At 37.3% G+C, this 24,116-nt stretch overlaps 1 protein-coding gene and 1 non-coding gene across 2 annotated transcripts; both read left to right on the plus strand.

Moving 5' to 3' along the window:
• The first annotated feature begins 292 nt into the window (after positions 1–292).
• On the plus strand, positions 293–381 carry ColSpa_tRNA_283. Its single transcript is given in 2 exon segments — positions 293–330; positions 347–381. It is a non-coding gene; the product is annotated as a tRNA-Gln (tRNA).
• A 1,854-nt stretch (positions 382–2,235) lies between these two features.
• ColSpa_10782 (putative efflux pump mfs2) lies at positions 2,236–2,893 on the plus strand (the record flags this gene model as incomplete). The annotated part of the gene is made up of 2 exons (XM_049276994.1): positions 2,236–2,555; positions 2,674–2,893. 2 exons carry the CDS (start codon positions 2,236–2,238, stop codon positions 2,891–2,893), a joined length of 540 nt encoding a protein of 179 aa, XP_049132951.1.
• Between the last annotated feature and the right edge of the window lie 21,223 nt (positions 2,894–24,116).

Genomic DNA, 24,116 nt, shown 5'->3' on the forward strand with positions numbered 1-24,116 from the left:
CTCCAAGGTGGGCACAAGTCCTGTTTACTCTTGAGCGTTTGAATGTTCTCTTGCTCTGTTATGCTCTGTTTCCACTGTGGACTAGCATCAATCATTCCTCATTCACACGCTTGGGCTCTGACTTGATAGAACCCTCCCAGACCTGCTTATTCTTCCGGGATTGTGCTGGGGCTGTTGATGAGATCCACTTCACAACAACTGTGCCCACATCGAGGGCTCGAGCCCCTGTAGCGCAATCCAACTTCAACATTCCTCCGACGTGACCGTCTTCAAGAGAAACACCTCCTTAACTGGTCTATTAGTCTAGTTGGTTAGGACGTCGGATTCTGATTTCACCATCATATCCTTCCGTAGGCCCAGGTTCGAATCCTGGATGGACCTTGTTTTGCATTCCTCATCGATGCATAGTTTTTTAATCCGACTCGTTTTTGCAAGTGTCAAAGAAGGACGTTTCCCCATTTCTCCACCTTTCCGTTGTGGCTCAATGCCCAAAAATGGGGAAACAAGCTTGTGGCGTTTAGTTTGTGCTCCTCGGAACGTGGCGCCAGATAGCTCATAGAATCGAGTCCATAGCGCAGTTGCTGGTGTCTAGTAGGACTGCCTGCCGAGGTGCTCCACAGAGGCTGAGATCTCGGGAGAAATTACTGTTCGGAGATGCTCCTACTTAAGCTTGGGGTATCAAGATTCATCCTTCGATCCGACTGGGTGATTTTACAACGGACCCACCCAGCTGAGATGTGGCGGTCTACTCGCTCGGTCCTAAGCGGCATGGCATGGGAGCTCCTGTTGGTGACATACCAGCACGGTATTGCGAATGACATGTCCAAACGTCAGAAGCGAGAGTGGATTCGAGCTATGTGATGTTTACTCTGGCAACGAACAAACATATCACCGCAAGCCACAAGGGTCCGGGGAAACAGTCTTATAAGACTTCTGCTATAAAAAGGTCAAAGGGATCAAGCAAGTCGTAAATTCTCTCTGACAGATCTTCTTCTCCTTACTCTGATAGTTGTACTCTCTCTCAATAAATATATCATCAATCGATATCTCACTTCTATTGAAAATCTCACAATGGATTCACAAACCTTCAAAAAAGACGACATCGAGAAGGCCCAAAAAGTCTCTGTTACGGTGAATTCAGTAGCAGTATCGTACGAGTATCAAAACGCCTGCTCTGATGACCAGACCATGAGTCATTCAGTCGGGACTTGCCAGACGTCGTCAGATACCGAGAAACCAAACAACGACAATCAGTCCAATTCTACCCTGGTAAGATCTCACATTCACAGGTTCCCCATATCCCTCTGACAGTTGTTAAGTTACATGGGACGGGGGAGATGACCCAGATAACCCGAAGAACTGGACTCGGAATCGCAAATGGAATGTGAGTGCTACGTGTTTTGGTTTCATGCCACGTGCGTACATACTGACAGTACCAACAGACTTCATTGATCATATCGTCGTTTGCATTTCTCTCTCCCCTCTCTCCCTCAATGGCTGCGCCGGCTCTAAGCCCGATCGGTCGGGACTTACATATCACAAACGAGGTGTATCTTCAAATGGTTCTCTCGATCTTCCTTTTGACATATGTCCTCGGGCCGTTCATACTCTCACCATGCTCAGAGTTATGGGGTCGAGTACTAATTGTCAGAGTATGCAATTGGATCTTCATCATCTCCACCACATTGTGTGGGTTCGCTACTTCTAAGGAAGCAATTATAGCATTCCGGTTCATGGCAGGCATCGGAGGGAGTGCTGCAATTGGTGTAAGTTTGCACTGGGCTGGTTCTATGGAATGCCTATCTGACTCTTTGGATGCAGATGGGAAGTGGTGTGTTGTCCGACTGCTGGCAGCCCGAAGAGCGTGGGGAAGGAATTGCATTCATGCAATTCGCACCAGTCATCGGTCATGCGATTGGTCCCATCCGTATGTTCATAACTACCCCAAATGTGAGCATATTAAACATGCCTTCTGACATTCGCATCCTAGTTGGGGACTACATCTCCCAATATGCAACCTGGCGATGGGCCTTTTGGTTTGTTGTCGTTGTGAGCCTTTGTGTCCAGCTCGTTGCATTTTTCTTCCTCCGGGAGACTTACGCACCGCGCCTACTGCAGCTGAAGGCTGCTTAACTTCGCAAAATCCATCCAGAGAAGGCATTCCATACAGAATGGGAAAAGAAAGAGCGCACTCTTCCTCGGATCCTGCGAGCTAGCGTGTTACGGCCCTAGATCATGCTCGCTACACAACCTATCATCCAAAGTCTGGCGCTCTACCAGGCTTTCAACTTTGGGTTTCTTTACCTCATTATCTCCGGGTTTCCTGCACTATGGGAAGACCACTATGATATGAGTAACGGAAAGGCTAACTTGAACTACATTTCGGTCGCCGCGGGTTCGATGATCGGTGTTTTGATGTGCGGTCCAGCTATGGACGCGACCTATCGCAGACTCAAGCTCCGCTACGGAATTGATGAAGACCAAACGGATACTCCAGAGTTTCGTGTACCCTTGATGATTCCTGTCGTAATCATCTCACCCTGTGGTATATTGTTGTTTGCTTGGTCTGCACAAAATAGGATGCATTTCCTGATTCCAGATATAAGAAGGCCTCCTTAGCCCCTAAAACTTGAGAAACATTCTTTTACTTTAGCTGACCAACACCAAATACAGATTGGAATTGCAATTACTGTCGGAAGTAGTATGGAATCGTACCAATGCATATCAGCCTACATCGCCGACTGTTTCTCACTTCACACCGCCTCCGCACCAGCTGCTTGCTGCTTCCTCAGATCAATGGCCGCTTTCGCATTCCCGCTCCTTGTCCCTGCACTTTTCGGTAATCTCGGATAGGGCTGGGGTGGCAGTGTGTTGGCAATTGTTGCCGGGGTAGTGGGCGTACCAGCCCCTCTATTGCTGTGGAAGTTCGGACACAGCTTCGAGCTCATAGTCGGTCCGAAACTTCTCAATAGACCATATAATTTTTTCCAGAATTTTAATTGTATCCGTGTATCTATATCTAGCTCCATGTTTCTCAAATAGACGTGTAGTAAGGATGAATCTAGGATGCCCATCCAGTTGGTGGCAAAGACATGTGTCTAGTCGACCAGGTCCGAGATGCCTCTGGTGTATCAACGATTTAGCACAAGGGAAGAATGTTCGATTCAGTTTTCTGCAAGGGTTTGATTACTGCCATTGAGAAGAGTGGCCCAATATTGGATGGCCTAGGTCAGCTCGCCCGACTTTCACTTCTTACGAACCCAACACTGCTGTTAACTGTTAAGAAAACATTTCATCTCATCCGTGAGACCTATGCTTCTAGTGAAGGTAACGTGCATTACGACACAATGGCGTTGGTGGAGCATGTCCCAACAGCTGCATCAGTCATGGCTCATTACACACTTCATTCTTTTGAATTTCTCACTGTACTCATAGGATGTGTCTCACATGCGAAGAGGAAGCAAGCTCAAGGTGGTAGGACTAAAGATCATACCAAAATCGGTTAAGATTCATCGCAATGAGAGCTAAGCTGCAGAGCATCTCCGCCATGTCTGCGTCTAAGGACTCCTTGAAAATATATCCTACCGGTTCTACTACCAATTCCATAATCTGTTACCACCAGACATATGATACGCAAGTCAGGGGATATCTTACGACACTCCACGAGATCCAGCCATCGTTCCCTTGCGTGCCCTCGAAGGGAAATCGACTAGGCGGGGTTCCAACTATGGCTGCTGAGACGCCCAAAGCCCTTGGCAATATCCTGCTGAATTATCAAAAAGCTCTTGATTAAAAGGCCAGTTTGTATGTATATACTGACGAAAAGTGTAAATGGTCTACAAAAAAGTGACTGATGTCGCATATGGACTGCCATTCAGAGAAGATGGACATTACCCTCGAAAATGATCGAGTTCAGCTAGTGGAGAGCCAGGCAAGAAGGTTTTTTGAAGACATCACTGGCTTCTATTAAAATGGGAACGAGTGGCTTTTTAGTGTCATCATTGGACCGACTACTCGTGACGCTCACTTGGTGCTACTGATCTCCCGCCCCCAATATTACGGAAAACAAGAACCGGTACCCGGGACTTTGCTGGAGTATGCGGATTAGGTAAGGACCACGAAGGCCTGAAAAGCAGTACCTAGGGGAGGCTGACTGTGTGGAATGTCTTCATGGGGCATGTGGCTGACATGGAGCTGTGAAACCACTAAGCAATGCTAATGACATTGTAGTTGAGGCTTTGATGGAGATTACGAGAATAAATGGCGAAAATATAAAATACTGAAAATAACTCAGCAATAACAGGTGATTGTTTTAAGACGAGTCATCACTGGAATGAAATTCTTACGTCGATTTGAGTTGAACATGATTTAATACTCACCATCAACCGAGTTCATCTTCGTCCCATCAACTCACATTTTTCACACTTTCAAATGATATTATCTATAAATAGGCAATGGTCATTGTTTCAGCTATTAGAGTTTGAGACAAAGAGCTTAAGACGACCAAATGAAAATGGGAAAGCCGGCACCATAGTAATCTTTCCAGGCCACCAGTTAATTACCCGTTTGATATCCGTATACCGGTTATTTAACGCTAATCATCCTATCCTTGGTAAAATTCTCATGCGGAGAAACAGTGCCCATTTTTGGTGAACAAGAGCAGTTTACGAGTACATATCATTGTTAATATGGCCAGTTGATAGCCTTGAAGGAAATCGGCAGTTAAATAGCTGCCTAATTGTTTGGAGCGCTTGAGTTGAGAATTGCTCTAGTCCTAGAAAGGCTTAGACAGACGATTCACCGCAAGTAAAATACACTCAATGGAGCATTTGATGTTACCCCCTTGCCTATGGCAGGGATTTTATGGGCTTCGCAAGCTGACATTGGTCAGCTCGGTCTCACCCTTGCGAGTCCCACATGGTTCTTCCGAGGTTAGTGGGCACAGATATTATCTGGCTCGATCGTCACTCGGATTCCTGCACCTTGACCTCGGACTCAAGAGTTCTTCCCATCAGGCTGCGTTGACCGAGGCGTGGAACGGTCGCCATTCGCCCTAGACCGGCACCAGACAGCCACAAGCCCGACGTAACTGGCTGGCTCGGATCTCGCGGCCACAACCAAACAAGGCTGGCTCGAGCCTGTTCGACACGCGGTCGAATTTAGCGCAAACTGTCAAGAATAATGGCTCGGAAAGGCAGCCGAAAGGTCAGGACGGGATGCTTAACCTGCAAGTAAGTCATAGTTTAATGTCCTCCGATTGGACCTCGTTGCGACCCGAGATTAGGGGTCCAACGTGACGATGACGTCGGGTGTCTAACGGTCGGCAGAGTCCGCAAGATCAAGTGTGACGAGACAAGACCTTTCTGTAATCGCTGCACCGTCACTGGCCGGAAATGCGATGGCTATCCGCACGTCGCTGGCTTGTCCGATGTCTCATCAAGCTCCCCTGGCTCGTCCATCATTACACTCCAACCGAGCCGTGCCTCTCCTGGTATCAACTCACTAAGCGACAGTCGTGCCTTGCAGTACTTTTCAGAGGTCGTGGGGCCCCTCCTGTCAGGGGCTGTAGATCCCTATTTCTGGACTCACATCGTCATGCAGTTCAGCACACTTGAACCCGCAGTTACACACTCTATTCTAGCCATCAGCGACCTTTACGAGCAGTTTCATACCGGAAATGCAGCAGTCGCTCCCCGGGACCACAGTTTTGCTTTGCGGCATTACAATGCCGCCATCCACGAGCTGCAGGGTATGATGACCCGTGAGAGACAACCCGTTGTACTGCTTGTCTGTCTGTTGTTCATTTGTATCGAGTTCTTGCGGTCAGGACGAGAGGCTGCCATCAGACACTGCAAACACGGTGTCGCAATCCTACAGGACACCCACAATGAGTTTCCCTGGACGAAGGAGCATCTCCTCCCACTTTTCCGCCGTCTATCAGAATATTCCTTCTTTTTCAGCAGTGAGAAATCAGACTTTCCAGACCTGAGCGGACTGGAACACCATGTTCCGCCTAATTTCTCAACCTTTCAAGACGCCCAGTTGATGATTGATGATATATACTCTCAAACACTTCAGCTCATGAAGAAAGGATACCCCTATCGTTCTGAGTCACTTATAGGCAGTGCCATCCCGCCAGAACTACTCGCACAACAAGACAAGGTCAACAAACTGCTAGACAAATGGAACGATCTGTTTACTCATTTCAACGAGCATATTGAGTACTCGTATACCCCTGCCACGAGGGTTTTCATGTTCGGGAAGGATTATCTGCCCAAAATGCTCCGGGGGTTTCTTTCAACGCGCTATGAATGCTGTCGTATCTGGCTTAACATGGCTTTCGACAGTAGCCAAACTGGATATGATAAGTATTTAGCTAATTACAGCCGTCTCGCAAAAAATCTTACATCAACTCTCAACCAAGTTTCAGAGCAATCAAAACTATCGAGCACTACTTCAACCACCCCAAAGTTCATGTTCGAAACGGGATACACGCCGATGCTATTCTTTATCGCCACTACCTGCCGTCATTTGGAAACACGGTTAGAGGTCTTGCGTCTGATGCCCTTCCTGGGCCTCCCACGAGAGAACCTATGGGAGATGGCTACGCTTTTTGCGATGGCACGGCGGGCCATCGAGTTGGAGCATGACGTATCTCTGGACCCCTACGGAAGACCCCTTTCACCGATCTCGTCAGGCTGGAACCTGCCAATCAATGAAAAGAGAATTGTGGATATGTGGACTGAACCAAAAACCGAAGAAAGAAACATTATGGACCATGTTGTACGTGGGAGGATCGTTGGATTCTTCAGGCGCAAGCCCGACGGAAGCACCTCACTTCACACTGAATTTGTAGAAGTGAGAAACGTTAAAGAGGAACTAGACAAACTTCATCTCGGCTCGCCTTTGATGATTCCATAGTAATTTCATCTTCTTAATTTCTAAGCCTCGGTCCGTACAGGCGGACAAACACTACACGTGTCTCATCTGGTTGTTACTTCGACCTCAAATGCTTCCCCCACTTTAGGAGATGGGTTTCGACTTCCACGATCGGAAGGTACAAGACTTGAATTAAGCTTACTGCACGTGATCTTTATGGCCACCATATCTTGATCGAAACCTACCATTATATTATCTATAAACGGACAGATAACAATGTTTCCAATACTTACTTTAACAACGATGATTCTTCAAAGATCGCCATTACTGCTCAGCGATTTGAACCGGCAGGCGAACAGCAAAAATTCCAGGCAAAACATATATCTTCAAAGTTTGATTTAATACTACGAGCATCCAATCTGCAATTTGGGTACGCTGACCAGTTCCGTTCCGAGAACTAAGTCTATTACACAGGCCCGCAATACATATTCTAACAAAATTCCTACCGGGCGACGACAACTGACTAGCAACATATGATTCTCACGCCTAACAACATCAACTCTCCCTTTTGTTTTATGCCAGGTAGTTGAAGTGAACAAATAGTTTATGACTGACGACTCAATAGTAAACTTACCCTCTCTGATCAGCTTGCTCACAAAGTATGGTATATATTAGCCCTGGTTCGCTTGAGGATCAGAGAGAACCGATGACTTAGAATCAGCACTTCGGGGGCAGTTCTGCACAAACCAGATTACAAACACCAAGAAATTGTGAACTAAAATTCCATGAAAGATATCGCACCTAATTTTTGACTTCCATCGCCACTGATAGATCAGTCCAGGGCAGGGACATCACCCCATACTTGTTTATCGTCCGACACTTTCAGGTAACTCGTCTGTCTGAGCTTAGGATCCTAGAGAATCCATATCAGACACCTAAATCTAGGCGAGTACCTGTCAAAAAGTAATTTGAATAACAAGAATTCTTAATTTAGTGATCCGTTGTGTAACATTGTCAATAGATAAGCATGGCGACTTGACCATAAATAATTACTTGGACGTCGTTGACCATAGTTAATGAGGTGAACGGGCATTACTGCATCACAAAACCTCATGTTATCCCATCTGAACTGCTAGCTCAAAATGCTCGGGTAGGTGAATCGCACGACACGATGTTGTCCAAGCACTTTGACAAACGCGCCCCGCAGTGAGTTTTGAGAGAATTGCTAACAGCTTTGATGGCCACAGTTTAGCTCGGTGCCACCGTAGTGATCGGTCTGCCCGAACACGAAAGAGACCAACACACCATTTCCGTAGTGTCAATAGATTCAGTTTCGTGTTGATCATAAACATTGCTCTATTGCTCGACTTTGTTGAGTCCCATTACAAAGAACAAGAATTGCGTTTTTTGAGTTGGCATCTGAAAAAGGTTCCTTGGTTTTGGGAATATGTATGACAGTTGATTTACTACTACCCGCCTTCGCATGTCACATTATCGTCTAAGAGTCTGGCTTTTTTCAGAGTAACGCATGTCTCCGCAAGCCGTTAAAGGTTGAATAAATTAATTCATTCGTTCGGTCAGCGTTGGGGGCTTTCAGATAACTTTCTTGGCGTAGTGACGTGTACAGCTCATCTATGGTTCAATATGGCGGTGATGTGGCTACAAGCTTTCGCGACATGCATGTCTTAGTAAGTCAAACATCCAGATTCTCATCCTGTTTTCAGTTTAATGACCCGTGTATAGAAGGAACTCTGCAGTTCCAAGTTGGAGATAACAACTATTGATACAAGGACATGGCACTCGACGGTTCAACTTAAAGAGCTTCAGTGAAACATTGCCCAAAAGCAGCGTATTTCATTTCGATTAGTAAAAAACTTAAATATCCTGTCAGATGGTTAAGCATTCATCATCAGAATAATCACCACAACCAGCAGCTAGCTAAGTAACCTTATACTATCGACAAACCGCGCTTCCAGTGACCATTGATATTTCAACGCATTTTCGTTCAACAAGTATCCCTCAATGAATACTTTTAGATAAAATCTTTCAACTTAACGGCATACTTCAAGAAGGTCGTTTCCCTCAGTCGTTTTTGCCTCTGTCTCCAGCGTCCCTGCTGACGCCGAGTATCTAGCCCGTCACGATGGCAATGATGACCGCCTCCACTGCGTCACTGTTTGGATTCCAACAGTAGGTGTTTCTGCAGTTGCTCCTGCCTTTTGAGGAGTCCCTCTCGGTTGTTACCACCCAATCGAGCCGGATCCATTGACTGACATCATATCGGTTCTCAAGGTTTGGCCTTACTTCAAACTCAATGAAACTGACACAGATGACGCCGAAATGAGAATGGGCTGTCAGGAAATGTAGAGCAAGGCGAAGAGATGAAGTTTTCATCGGATCTAGGGGACATAAACGAGCCTAATGTTAGTGAAAAGCATCGCAGACATCCTTGCTGTCCTGCCCCTGCGGTAAGGTTTCCTATCCCAGAATATTAGGTTCGAAGTAAAGCTAACAAGCCATAACGGGCATCGAGTGCAGTATCCAGTCGATGTGTGGCAGTTTCTTCTCCAGCAGTTGATTCGACGTGTCTTCTACCAATGGTTCAGAATGTTGTGACATGACAATGCATGTCTCCGACTATGCCTCACCTGTTTCTTAATGTGTGTTCCAATTCAACTGAGTTATTTATAAGTCGTCCCCTATTACTCCTGAAAATCCTTTGACACAGGTATATAATAATACTGAATACGTTCATCCAGCGACGGCTGCGCCAACAATTTTTGCATCGCCCCACAAGCCCCCAATCCCATAATCGACCAATGCGCGATGTTCACCCGCGACTCCGGCTCCGGCTCCAGTCGTTCAGTGTGTTTGACCGACGGTTTACAACAAAGTAACTAAAGCCTGTATCATAACTGTCACAGCCATTCCGTATTCAGTAACATGATGCATAGCGCTCATGGTCTACAGTCTTGCGAAGAAGATCTCTGTCATGCCGGTTGTGGCACCAGTCCCAGACCCGGCTACTAAATGCGCTCCCCCGATCGTCTACAACACGAAATGAAAACCTGTGTTGCTTCTGCCACGACTATCGCGATGGTTCTTGCTCGTCCTACGTGCGCAATGGGCGAGATGGCATATTCTGCCAAGTCCTCATACAACTATACTGCATATGGTAAGTAGTTCTGGACATGACTCGAGGCAAGTGTAGGCTTGATGTCATTGGCAGATGCTAACAACCCCCTGTGCCATCATGACGGGTTAAGCGTGATTTTCTGCTCTTCTCCACCCTGTGTCATAGTGATGCTACGTGTTGGGACTCTTGCTACAGGTAAATATCCTGTCGTCGCGAACGTGAGCTTCAGCATCATGAACAGCTTTCCGATCTCTGGGATAAACTACACCAAGCCCACAAATACTTCAGCTGTAGAGACTTGAAATCATGAGGTTGTCGGAAGTTTGAGCCTTACATGCACAGACTAGAATTTTCCATTGGCATCTTTATAACTGCATGCTTTTCTTTAGCTGGGTTAGGAATCTCCCATATTCATAGTTGGTTCTAATCTTATGTTTTGTAAAAGGCGGAGTTTCGGCGGTTCGTTCGTCAAGTAGGAGACGGTTCTTGTCTTGATGTTCTGGTTGCCGGCGAACGAGTACAGTTTTTATCTTAATAATAGGTTTCGATACTTGACATATCGAGCTCGTTATGAACTGAGTTGTTTTAGATAGCTTAGGTTAGAAAGAGTAATTGCTACAAAGTGACCATCCGTTGTTCGCATGATCAAACTCATTTTGACCAATCATGTTGATAACCATGCTAGGTAGTAGCGCCCAATGTATGCCTTTCGTCTTTGGAAAATCGCCGGACAAACAGTTGGGCGGCCTGAAGAATAAATGAAAATGATATGGTACGCGAACCTGGTCTGCTTTTGAAACCCACAACTCATGTTCTGGTAAATGCTTCAATACTTTCCCGATCATAGTCATGGTTCTCGATATTGCAGATCGCACCGCAGGCGGTGACGTGCTTTAGATGAAGGTATGAGTCAGTCTTAAAGTTAGGTAGATCCGCTGCATGAATAAGACCGGACACGGACATGACTTTCAGGGTTTCTGCTTCGTAACATTGCAGAATCTCTTTGGACACTCGAAAGAGCCCTTAAAAGGGTTTATATCCTCTAGGTATACAATGGGCAAGTACTTGGAACCGTTCTTGTCTGACCATAGCTATAATTACGAACCCGAAGATTGTGGCAGCTTGGAAGTTGTCGCGATGCCCTCACGCGCATCGCGCAGCCTTGTGAGATTTGCGCCGGGCCCGGATTAACTATTAGTCCAGTCCCTTCATGCAGATCTACCACGCAGAATATATATTTATTTGTTTTAGACAAAGTAATTTTACACATAGAAATCTAAGCCGTTTTCCTTATATCTTTTTTACTTTAAGTAATAACTCTATAATAGTTATAAGCTTAGCTTATATTATACCCTTAAACTACTATATCTAGAGTATATTATAAGCTAAAAAATTTCTCTTAAATAAATTATTTTTATTCTCTTAAACTAATATCTCTAATATATTTATTTTTATTAAAGCTATAAAAAAACTTAAAACATAAAATAATTAGCCTTTATAATATATAACTCTTTAGCTTAAAATAAAGTTAAAGTATATCTAGAAATTTATTAACTTAAATAAACCTAAATAAAAAAAAAAAAATAAACCTAAATATTTTAATAAAATCCTAAATACCTTAAAAATTCTTACTTTTAATAAATTTATTATTAATATAAATCTTAAATAAACTAATAATAAATTTCTTTTAATAATAACTAATTTAAACATTAAGGTTATATACTAAATATATATCTTAAACGTTAATATAAAAATAGTTATTTAAAAATAATAAAAGAAAACATTTAATATAATTAATATATAAATAAAAATATTAATTATTAAATTACTTTTTAAATTAACTTAAATAAAAGCTTTAATATAAAATTAAATAATATTTTACTTAATACTTAAGATTTTTAAATAATAATATATATTAAGTAACTTATTTAGCTAAACTATTATTTAAAAAAAATATTTAGCTTTATTAGATTAAGTAGCTTTAAGTATTAACTTATTTATTTAATTAATAAAATAATAAAATTTTTATTTTTATATAAAAATCTTAGATTTACTAAAAATCTAAAGTACTTTTACTTTAAGAACCTTTCTAAAAGTAGTATTATATAAAATTACTTTATCTTAAATAACTTATAAACTTATAAAAATTATTTAAAATAAGATAATAAGCCTCTTAATTAAAAACCTAAATAACTATATAATAATCTTAACTAGTATTTTATAAAAAAACTTATTAATAATAAAGTACTATAAAAAAAGGCCTAATATCTATATAACCCTAGTAAATTATTCTATTATATTAACTAAAAATAATATATACTACTTTTTACTAAAGAACTTAAATAAAATATATATTTATTGTTGAATAGATTCTCTCTTCCTAAGAGAACCTGTTTGTATAATCATACTTGGGTTAAAGTTAAAGTAAACCAAAGATATATTTTCTATGATTATCTTCCTAACTACAAGACTTAGCTTTTATACACAAGATATATGATCTTATACGTCCCTAAGTCAGTTCAGCATGAATATACTTTTGATCCCCTTAATAGATAACCGAGAGCCAAATATCCAGTCTATACCCTCTACCATAATGTGTGTCCTTGAGTTGTGCGTGTTATATAACCAGCTAGTACTATTATTCCAACACTCACAACTTTTTCTTTTATAACTATATAACTCCCTGTAGTATCCAATCAGGTTGTACTGATTATGACATTAATAACCTCATTATATAACCCTGTGGGTTAGGCTATTTACGTTATATAATAAATCACTAATATTAAAACTCTAGGCAACTATCTATTTCCTTTTTGCCTAGTTAAGTAGGCAAGTCATATATTAGTAAAGTTCCTTCTTTCCTTATTAACTTCACTTCTACTCCTGCTATTAATATACTTTCTTTCCTTTATATAGTAACTTTAGCTATTTAAAACCCTTTTTACTTATTTTTCTTTTTTTCTGTTTTTTTTCTTCTTTACCTTTTATATATATTACTTTCTTATATAATTAATTAATAATAATCTTCCTCTTCTTTATTAATTAACTCTAATAATAACTACTTATACATAAGATTTCCTCTTATATATTTCTTCTTACTAATTTATTAATAATACTTTACATAATTAATCTATTATATTTCTTACTACCCTTAGTAATTTAATCTTTAGTAATATTAGTATATATACTAATATATCTAGTAGTTATTAGCTTCATCTTCCAACTAGCAACACTAATAATTACGCTCTTTTATTAGCTCTAGCTATTAATATACATTACTTTTATTCTTACCTTATCTTTATATATTAACCTTAACTGCAGGATAAGGAGTATCTTATTATTAACATACTGTTACACAATATCAAGATCTACGTTACTAGCAACACTTTTGTCCAGCAGTTTGTTGCCAGCATTATCCGCCGCCAGGGCTACTTCCTTACAGTCTTGGTTTAGTCTTGTAGTTGTACAGCCATTACCTGTAGTAATAAATGCATAACTACTGACTCCCTGCGCTTCCGCCAATGCACCTGCATTCCCACCTTTCAGGGTAGCGCCTACGCTAAGTGCGTCTAGCAGTTGCACAGCGCTTACTGCACCTACTGCAGTCAAGATATTAATTTGTCTGACAACCCAGGCAATAATAATAATAATGATAACAGTAGCCCTAGTAACTATAAGGCTCTTAACGTCACTAATACTTATAAGCCTTATACGCCTAGCAGCAAGCTTGGCAAGAACATTAGCAAGGGTAGTTGCTTCCTTAGCACTTCTACTAGCCTTATAGTTATTAACAAAAAGTAATTATATAACTTCTTTTCCCTGAAATCTTATACAATAATCAAATAGATTACATAATATAGTAATTCAAGAAGGTTATAAATATAGTAGAGGTATAATTTAATATTAAGATTAGTATTAGTAATAGTTAGGTATATTAGATACCTTTTTAAGGTTATACTTTATTTTTAGATAATTAGTAATATATAGTAATAAGGTTATATAAATTAATTATTAAGTGTTTTTTCCTAATCTTTTAATATATACCTTAATTTAAATCCTTAATATATTTATTATAATTAATTATTTAAGTACTAAGTTTAGCGATTTCTTAGTAAAGGCATTAATAGGGTTATCTTTCTTATTAATTTATTTTACTTTTAAAATCTTTTTTTTTTATATAACTTATATAGACTTATAATATTAATTATAAGCCTCTTTTTATTTATTATACTTAGTTATATAAAGTACTTATATAGAAATTATAAGTCTAAATAGATAATAACTAGAATCTTTAAGAGTTATAATATACAAAGGATCTTAGTAAGTATTATACTAAGAGATATTTTACTATTAAATCCTATAGTTATCTTATATAATTTACTTATAAGTATACTTTATATAATTTTCTTATATTTTATTAAACTCTAGTATATAATATTTCTTTTAATCTAGAAGTCTATTGTTATATAAGCTATTTTTTTAGTTAGTATAATAATAAATTTAAGTTGTAATAATAGATCTAAGTTGTTTGTAAATAATTTATTTATAAAGATATATATCTTTATATAATAGAGATTAAGAGGGATATATATAAGGCTTTATATAGAGTTATTAATTTACTACTAAAGTTATATATTTAAAGCTTTAATATTTTTTTTATTAGGTTCTTTAGTTTAAGTTATAGTTAATAGGTTATATAATGCTTCTAGTTAATAGATAGATGTGAGGTATACTCCTCTTGCCCTTTAGGAAACATACTATTAATATATATTGTATACATTAGGATTAACGAGTTTTAGGTGCTTTGCCTAGCCTTTTTAAGTAAAAGTAATGTAGTTATTGTGTAATTAAATCCTTTCCCTATTAAAGTCAATTTCATTATTAGGTAATAAGGTAGTCTTTGGTTTTATATAAAGTCTTTTTCTTCTTAGTTCTTTTTCTTCTCTCTAGGAAAAGGCAGGTGTAGTAAAGCTAAGTATATTATTTGTCTGTATAGCTATAATCCTGAAGGTATTTAGTCCTTCTGTTGTATATAGCAAGTATAGATTATATATTAACTCTGTTATTTTTAGATCTTTCTTGTAATACTTAGAATAGGTTTTGTACTAGTATAGGCCTAATTCTATTAGGTTATATAGTAGTTTTAAGATATAAAGAAGTGTGTTTTTAGGGTATTTGTCTTCTAATTCCTTAAGTAGTTATGTAATAATTGTTCTAGTTAGATAATTGTTTAACTATATATATACCTGAGTTATGTTTTTGAGTTCTTTTTTGTATTTGTAGTTTTATATAAAGGTAAGTCTAATTGTAAGTATAAGCTTTTAGCTTATCTGTTGGATAGTAGGTGCCTAGGTTAAAAGTTCTTTTTTTTTTTAGTCCTTATACCTTTATATAATAAGTCTTAACTTCTTATATAGCTTAAATAATAAGTTCTTAATCTCTTATATTATTTATATTTTATAAATATAAAAGTAGTTATACTCTTTTAGATTATATAGTATAAAGGTAAAGACTTTTTAGTTAATAAGGTTATTTATCTCTATTTAGTCTGATTCTTTGTATAGAGTACTTAGTGTTATAATTATATTATTAAGCTATAACTTTTCTATTAACTCTTTATAGTCTTTTTTTTTCCAAATTAGAAATACTTAATTAGTATATAGTAATTATTATATAGCTCTTTTCTAGCCTTTCTTTAGTCTTTTTTTCTTATTTAGTTGTTTCTAAGGAATAAGTTGTGTAATATCTGAATCTGACTGTGTTATGTTTTAATGGTATGGTTTAACATGTGTTGTATAAAACTGTGTAGGACTATTAACTATCTTAACTATTACTGTATAGCCTTTTATAGCCTGGACTTTATATGGTCTAGTCTATCCCTTGTTTTTTCTCTATACTAGAACCTTACTTTGGATTAGTAGTGATAATATGCTTTAGAGGTTAGGGCTATTTCTGGTGTTGATTGTACGATTAATCTCTACTTCTATACAAATACTTTAAAGCATTTTTATTGTCTTTTAGATTACTTTTACCTTTTAAGTGATTTTAGGTAATAAAGGTGAGTCCTTGTTAATCCTTGGATATATACTAAAGATAAGTAGTGTAGGTATAATGCTATGTAGACTAGCTATGTTATTCAATGCCTTCATAGCTATCTGGAGAATGGTTTCTTTGTTTATGTTATGCTTAAGCTTAGTATATAAGATATTATATATACGCCTTAGAGGAGCGTAAGCTCTTTTTATCTTGTTTACTGCCTAGTAGGCTTTTACTAGTATTTCTTTATATAATATGCTTATAATATTAGCATAGTTCTTAAATTTTACTAATATAAAGTTTATATCTAGGTTATATATAATATAGTCTGGTAAACTAATATATATGCTAATCTAGTACTTATAAAGTATATTCTACGTATCTTATACAAATAAGGACTTTAGAAAGGTAGCTCCTTAGAAGCTTGTCTCTGTGTTAATAACATATAAGGCGTTTTTATCTCTTAGTTGTATAACATCTATAACTATCTTATAGTTAAAGTAGCTTTTGTCTTTAAGTGTAAACTTAAACCTCTTTAGTGCTAAGTTATATAATTAATAATAATAACAAAACTTCTAGACTTTTTTTAGAATATTAATATTAATATTATAATACCTAGTCTTTTTTAGGAGGTAGTAAAAACGGTTTATATAAGGATGTTTAAATCGTTTATAAAGCCTTTAGAGTTGTTCTTTTGTAAAGAACATACTAGCCTTTATATAACTAAAGTTAAAGAATAAGTAACCTTATTTCTGTATAACTAGGATAGGTTTTTTATCTTACTATATAATTACGTTATTAACGTTATTGAAATATATACTTAACCTATTTATATTATATAATGAAAACAGGAATAAAGTAAAAGCATTAAAGATATAATATATAACCTTTCTAAGCTAATTCTTTATTTCTATAGTATTAACTAATATGATTAAGTTATTTGCCTTAAATTATACGTTTATTAATCCTAGTCCTTAGAATATTACTATATAAGGGTTCTCTTATAGGTATATAAGGACTTAAGGTTTTCTTATAGTAAAGAACTTTACTACTCTTATATCTTATAGTTCTTTTTAGTATAATAAGATATAAGGATTATATAACAAGAATTAATAGGCCTTTAACGTTTTTAGTAATAAAAAGATATTTTCTTTTGTTATATAATGGAAGAATAAAGAAGACATTAGGAAAGCTGATATCTCTTTATCTTCTATGAATTCTCTCTCCTTATTATATAATTCGTCTACTAGGTTTTTTCTTTTAAAGTTAAAAAGGTATAAAGCAAAATCTCTCTATAGTTCTTATTTAAGTATACTATATGCCTAAAGGTATTAGTCTTTTGTATAATTATATTCTTTATCTAAATAATTTATAGACTAATAACTCTCCTTTTTATATATAAAATATCTTTTCTTAGATATTATATAATTAAACCTAGGTTATAATAAAGGTTAACCTTTCTAAGGTTATTAAGAAGATCCTTTGTTGTTTAATAGTCTATTATATAATAGTTATAAGTAACTTTTGTTATTAAAATACCTTTTATCTATAAAGTTAATGTTATATAATATAGACTTTTTGTTTAAAGTAACTTATAGTAATACTCTTAGACTAGAAAAGAATTACTTATATATATAATATGCTTTAAGATTACTTAAAGTAGTTTTTAGCTTTAGTATACCTTTATATACTTAGGTGACTTATATATAAAGTATAATCTTTCCCTGAAAACCTGGGCTAAGTACTTATTATATAAGAGGTATCTTGTTTAAGAGTATCTCTAATACGTCTATTAGATTCTTATCTAGATTATTTTGTCTAACTTATACAAAGGATAGACTTATTTAATCTATTTAATAGAGAGTATAGTTAATATTAATATTAAAGTATATTTCTAATATATTATATATCTCGTCTTATTTTTTTGTTGGTTTAATATAATGGAAATAAAACTCTTCTATATAATTAGCTAAGATATCAGGAAATACTATATAGTATTAGTCTTTAGTGATCCTAAGATATTAACAAAAACTGATAAAGACCTTTGTTTTATTATATAAGATATTATATAGCTTACCTATATAATTCCTGTTTTTTCTTTATCCTTTTTAAAAGATTAAAATTATAGTTAGCTTATATAATCTATTCTAGATTATTTGTCTTAGTAATAGGTTATAAATGCTATCTCTTTAATATAAAGGTGTTATATAACCTTGGATTTGTGGAAAACTCTTAACCTCCTATGTAAATCTTGTTCCAGGAGGTATGTTTCCTAAAGCTGATTATAACTACTTTTATACAATTAATATTTAGGTTATTTGTGTATTATATAGGGGCTTAATTAGCTCTATTATTAGTTTAGCTGTGTTTTAGGGTAAAGTTAATTTAGGGTTTTAAACAGGTGTTTAAGTTATTATAATTGTATGACTTAGTGTAAGTACTGTATAAGTAGAAAGCTGTTCTTCTTGCTTATTAAACTTTCTTCTAATCTTTTTGATGAATTTAACTAGCTATTAATTTATATTTCTTATTAATAGTAATTAGAATCCCTTTAGCTTAATAAGTTATATAAACTCTGCCTTGAATATATAATAGACCTTTTCTTATTAGAAGGTAGACTATTTATTAAAATCTTTGTATAATAATATTATTAGGTTTTTCTTTAATTGCTTAAAATAAAGTATTTCTATGTTAATATATATAATATATGTAGTTATCTCTTTTTTAGATAGTGCCTATGTAATATTGACTAGATTTCCCTAGCGTCTAGGATTCATAGTCTTTTTCTATGTATATAGTAGGATTTTACTCCTTATACTTATTTCTTTATATATTAATAGGTATTTATTAATATTATTATATTAGCTTTAATGATTATCTTTTAGATCCTCTTAGGAAGCTATGTTATGTTTAGTAGTTATTTTGTATTATATGACGTTAAAATTGGTTTATTTAGTGCTATAGTGCACACTTTGTACTCTACATATAATATAATAAAGATTCTTATTTAGTTTAGCTTAGTAGGTAATAATAGGAATTTGTTTTATATAATAGTAAAGTAAAAGTTATTTTTATTTTATTTACCTAGTTTAGCTTAGTAGGTAATAATAGGTAAGATTAAGGCTTTTTAGTATAAGAGACTTTTTAGTATAACCCTTTAGGTATCCCTAAGGATTTCTTGCCTTATATAAAGTATAAGATTACCTAGTAGCCTAGCTATAAAGCCTAAGTCTTGTCTTTTTACTTTTACTAATCTGTAATTATATAAAGTAATCGCATAGATTGCTAAGCAACTACTGATTAGTGTTAAATGGATTCTCTTTTCCTAAGAGAACCCGTTTATATGATCATACTTAGGTTAAAGTTAAGGTGAACCAAAGATATATTTTCTGTGATTATCTTCCTAACTACAAGACTTGGCTTTTGTATACGAGATATATGATCTTGTACGTCCCTAAGTCAGTTCAGTATGAATATACTTTTGATCCCCTTAATAGATAACTAAGAGCCAAATATCCAGTCTGTGCCCTCTGCCATGATGTGTGTCCCTGAGTCGTGCGTGTTATACAACCAGCTGGTGCTGTTATTCTAACATTTATAGCTATTTATATTACTAGCCTTTACTTAAATATACCTATATAAAGAAAACCTTTACTAGTTACTTACCTAGACTAGCTTTAATTACTAATAATAATATATAATAAATCTATAATTAAATTAATAACCCTTAAAATATAAACCTCTAAGCTAAATTTACTTAGAAAAAGTAGCTCTAAGTAATCTTTTTATCTTAAAAAAAAGATCTTAAGAAATATAATAATAAAATTAATAATAACAAAAATAATAACAATAGACCTAGTAATAACTTACTATTAAAGGTTATTACATATATTATTAACCTTACCTTATTTTAACTAAACCTAAATAAAGCTACTTAAAAAAAAGAAGTTTATAGTATCTTTATTACTTTATACTTTAGCCTATATATTTTTTTATATAACACTATATTAGATAACTATAAAGCTATTTACTTAATGAATAATATATTTCTCTTAGAGCTAGGTATAGTTTAAGTAGTTAAAGAAAGTAATTAATAAGTTAACTTAAGTACTATTTTATACCTTATTTATATAAAAAACAAATATATAATTAAAGGGATTCTTAGAAGTTAAAATAAAGTAAACTAGGACCTTATACTTAAGAATATAGTATATATAAAGAACTTTTATATAAATGTTATATTAAAAGCTTTACTTTATATAATAAGTATTTAGTACTTAAGGCTAGATTATACTCTTTAATACAAAGAGTATTTAAATAGCTTTATAGTTAAGTAACTTATATAAAAAATAAATATTACTTTCCTTAAATATAAGCCTCTTTTTAACTACTCTTTTTATATATAAATCCTAATAAATAACACATTTATAGTTAATATTAACATAATAAAGCTACCTTATTACAACACTCTTATATAACCTTTATACTACAAAAAGAGTATTTACTTAGACCTTACTTAGCTTTAGTATTTATAAAGTAGCTACCTAGGACCCTAAGCGCTTAAGTAATTAGTCTTAAATGCTTAGAAAGTAAAGATCAAGGCCTATAAGAGATTAGAATATTCTTATTACTAAATAGCTTATATAAAGAAAATAGTCTTAAAATAAAGATTAGAATAAAGGTTATTTTACTTATATTATAAAATTACTTAAAACCTCTTTAATTACTTTAAAAAGTATAATAAGAACTTATAGTTTATAGTAATTAAAAACAAATATATTAGCTAACTCTGTTGAATGGATTCTCTCTTCCTGAGAGAACCCGTTGGTACGATCGTACTCGGGTTAAAGTTAGGGTGAACCAAAGATGTATTTTTCCGTGATTATCTTCCTAACTACAAGACTTGGCTTTCGTACACGAGATATATGATCTCGTACGTCCCTGAGTCAGTTCGGCATGAATATACTTTTGATCCCCTCAATGGATAACCGAGGGCCGAATATCCAGTCTGTGCCCTCTGCCATGATGTGTGTCCCTGAGTCGTGCGTGTCGTACAACCAGCTGGTGCTGTTATTCCAACACTCACAACTTTTTCTTTTGTGACTGCACGACTCCCTGCGGTGTCCAATCAGGTTGCGCTGATTGTGACATCAATAACCTCATCGTACAACCCTGTGGGTTAGGCCATTTGCGTTGTACGATAAATCACCAATATCAAAACTCCAGGCAACTGTCCATTTCCTTCTTGCCTGGTTGAGCAGGCAAGTCACGTGTTGGTGAAGTTCCTTCCTTCCTTGTTGACTTCACTTCTGCTCCTGCTGTTGACGTACCTTCCTTCCTTCGTACGGCAACCTTAGGTATTTAAAACCCTTCTCACTTGTTTTTCTTTTCCTCTTTTCTTTTCTTCTTCACCCTTCGCACGCGTCGTTTTCCCATACAATCGATCAACGACGATCTTCCCCTTCTTCCTCAATCAACTCCAACAACAACTACTTGTACGTAGGATTTCCTCTCGTACGTTTCCTCTTACTGATTCATCAATAGCACCTCGCACGATCAATCCATCATGTCTCTCGCTGCCCCCGGTGGTTCGATCTTCGGCAACATCGGTATGCATACCGATGCGTCCGGTGGTCGTTGGCTTCGTCTTCCGACTGGCAACGCCAACAATCGCGCTCTTCTGTTGGCTTTGGCCATCAACGTACGTTACTTTTGTCCTTACCTTGTCTTCGTACGTTAACCTTGACTGCAGGATGAGGAGCGTCTCATCATCAACATGCCGTCGCGCGATATCGAGATCCGCGTCACTAGCAACACTTCTGTCCAGCAGTTTGTTGCCAGCATCATCCGCCGCCAGGGCTACTTCCTTGCGGTCTTGGTTCAGTCTCGTGGTCGTGCGGCCATTGCCTGTGGCAATAAATGCGCGACTACTGACTCCCCGCGCTTCCGCCAGTGCACCCGCATTCCCACCTTTCAGGGTGGCGCCTGCGCCGAGTGCGTCTAGCAGTCGCACGGCGCTCGCTGCACCCACCGCGGTCGAGATGTTGATTTGTCCGACAACCCGGGCGATGATGATGATGATGATAACGGCGGCCCCAGCAACTACAAGGCTCCCAACGTCACTAATGCTTGTGAGCCTCGTACGCCTGGCAGCAAGCTTGGCAAGAACGTCGGCAAGGGCGGTCGCTTCCTTGGCACTTCTGCCAGCCCCATGGTTATCGACAAGGAGTAATCGCACAACTTCTCTTCCCTGAAATCTCGTACGACAATCAGATGGATCGCACGATATGGTAATTCGGGAAGGTTGTGGATATGGTGGAGGTACGATCCGACATTGAGATCGGCATTGGTAGTGGTCAGGTATATCAGATACCTTCTTGAGGTTACACTTCGTTTTCAGATAGTTGGTAACGTACGGCGGTGAGGTCGTACGAATTAATTGTCAAGTGTTTTCTCCTAATCTTTCAACGTACGCCTCGATTCGAATCCTTAGTGTGTTTGTTGTAATCAATTGTCCAAGTGCTGAGTTTGGCGATTTCTTGGTGAAGGCGTCGGCAGGGTTATCTTTCCCATCAATCCATCTCACTTCTGAGATCTCTTTCTTTTCGTACGACTCACGTAGACTCATAATATCAATCATAAGCCTCTTTTCATCTGTTGTGCCTAGTCGTACGAGGCACTCATATAGAGATCGTGAGTCTGAACAGATGATAACTGGAATCCTTGGGAGTTGTAATATACGAAGGATCTTGGTAAGTGTCGTACTAAGGGATATCCCACTATCAAATCCTGTGGTCATCCCGTACAACTCGCTTGCAAGTACGCTTCGTGTGACTCTCTTGCACTTTGTTGAACTCCAGTGTATAATGTTTCCTTTGATCTGGAAGTCTGTTGTCGTGCGAGCTGTTTCCTCAGCTAGTACGATAACAAATCCAAGTTGTGACGATAGATCTGAGTTGTTTGCAAATGATCCATCCGTAAAGATGTACATCTTCGCACGATGGAGATCAAGAGGGATATATGTAAGACCTCGTGTAGGGTTATCGATTTGCCACTGAAGTCGTACATTCAAAGCTTCAATATCCTTCTTATCAGGCTCCTTAGTTTGGGCTGCAGTTGACAGGTCGTACGATGCCTCTAGTTGACAGATAGATGCGAGGTATGCTCCTCTTGCCCTTTGGGAAACATACTGCTGATGTGCATCGTGCGCATCAGGATCAACGAGTTTCAGGTGCTTTGCCTGGCCTTTTTGAGTAAAGGTAATGTGGTCATCGTGCGATTGAATCCTTCCCCCATTAAAGTCAATTTCACTGTTGGGCGATAAGGTGGTCTTTGGTTTCGCACGAAGTCCTTTCCTTCTCAGCTCTTCTTCTTCTCTCTGGGAGAAGGCAGGTGTAGCAAAGCTAAGTGTATCGTCTGTCTGCATAGCTGTAATCCCGAAGGTATCCGGTCCTTCCGTTGTATACAGCAAGCATGGATCGTACGTTGACTCTGTCATCTTCAGATCTTTCTTGTGATGCTCAGAATAGGTTTTGTACCAGTATAGGCCTGACTCTGCTAGGCCGTATAGTGGTTTCAAGATATGGAGAAGTGTGTTCTTAGGGTATTTGTCTTCTAACTCCTTGGGTAGTCGTGCGATAATTGTCCTGGTTAGACGATCGTCCGACTGTGTATATGCCTGAGTTATGTCTCTGAGTTCCCCTTTGCATTTGTAGTCTCGCACAAGGGTAGGTCCAATCGCAAGTATGAGCCTTTGGCTCATCCGTTGGATAGTAGGTGCCTGGGTTAAGAGTTCTTCTTTTTCCCAGTCCCCATACCCTTGTACGACGAGTCTTGACTTCTCGTACGGCTTAGATGACAAGTTCTTGATCTCTCGTACCATCCGTGTCTTGTAGATACGGAGGTGGTCATGCTCTTTTGGATTGTACGGTACAAAGGTGAAGACTCCCTGGTTAATAAGGTTGTCTATCTCTGTTTGGTCTGATTCTTCGTACGGAGCACCTGGTGTTGTAATCACATTATCAAGCCGTAACTTTTCTGCTAACCCCTTGTGGTCTTTTTCTTT

The sequence above is a fragment of the Colletotrichum spaethianum genome, assembly GCF_022836535.1.
Source record: "Colletotrichum spaethianum MAFF 239500 DNA, contig39, whole genome shotgun sequence".
NCBI lineage: Eukaryota > Fungi > Ascomycota > Sordariomycetes > Glomerellales > Glomerellaceae > Colletotrichum > Colletotrichum spaethianum.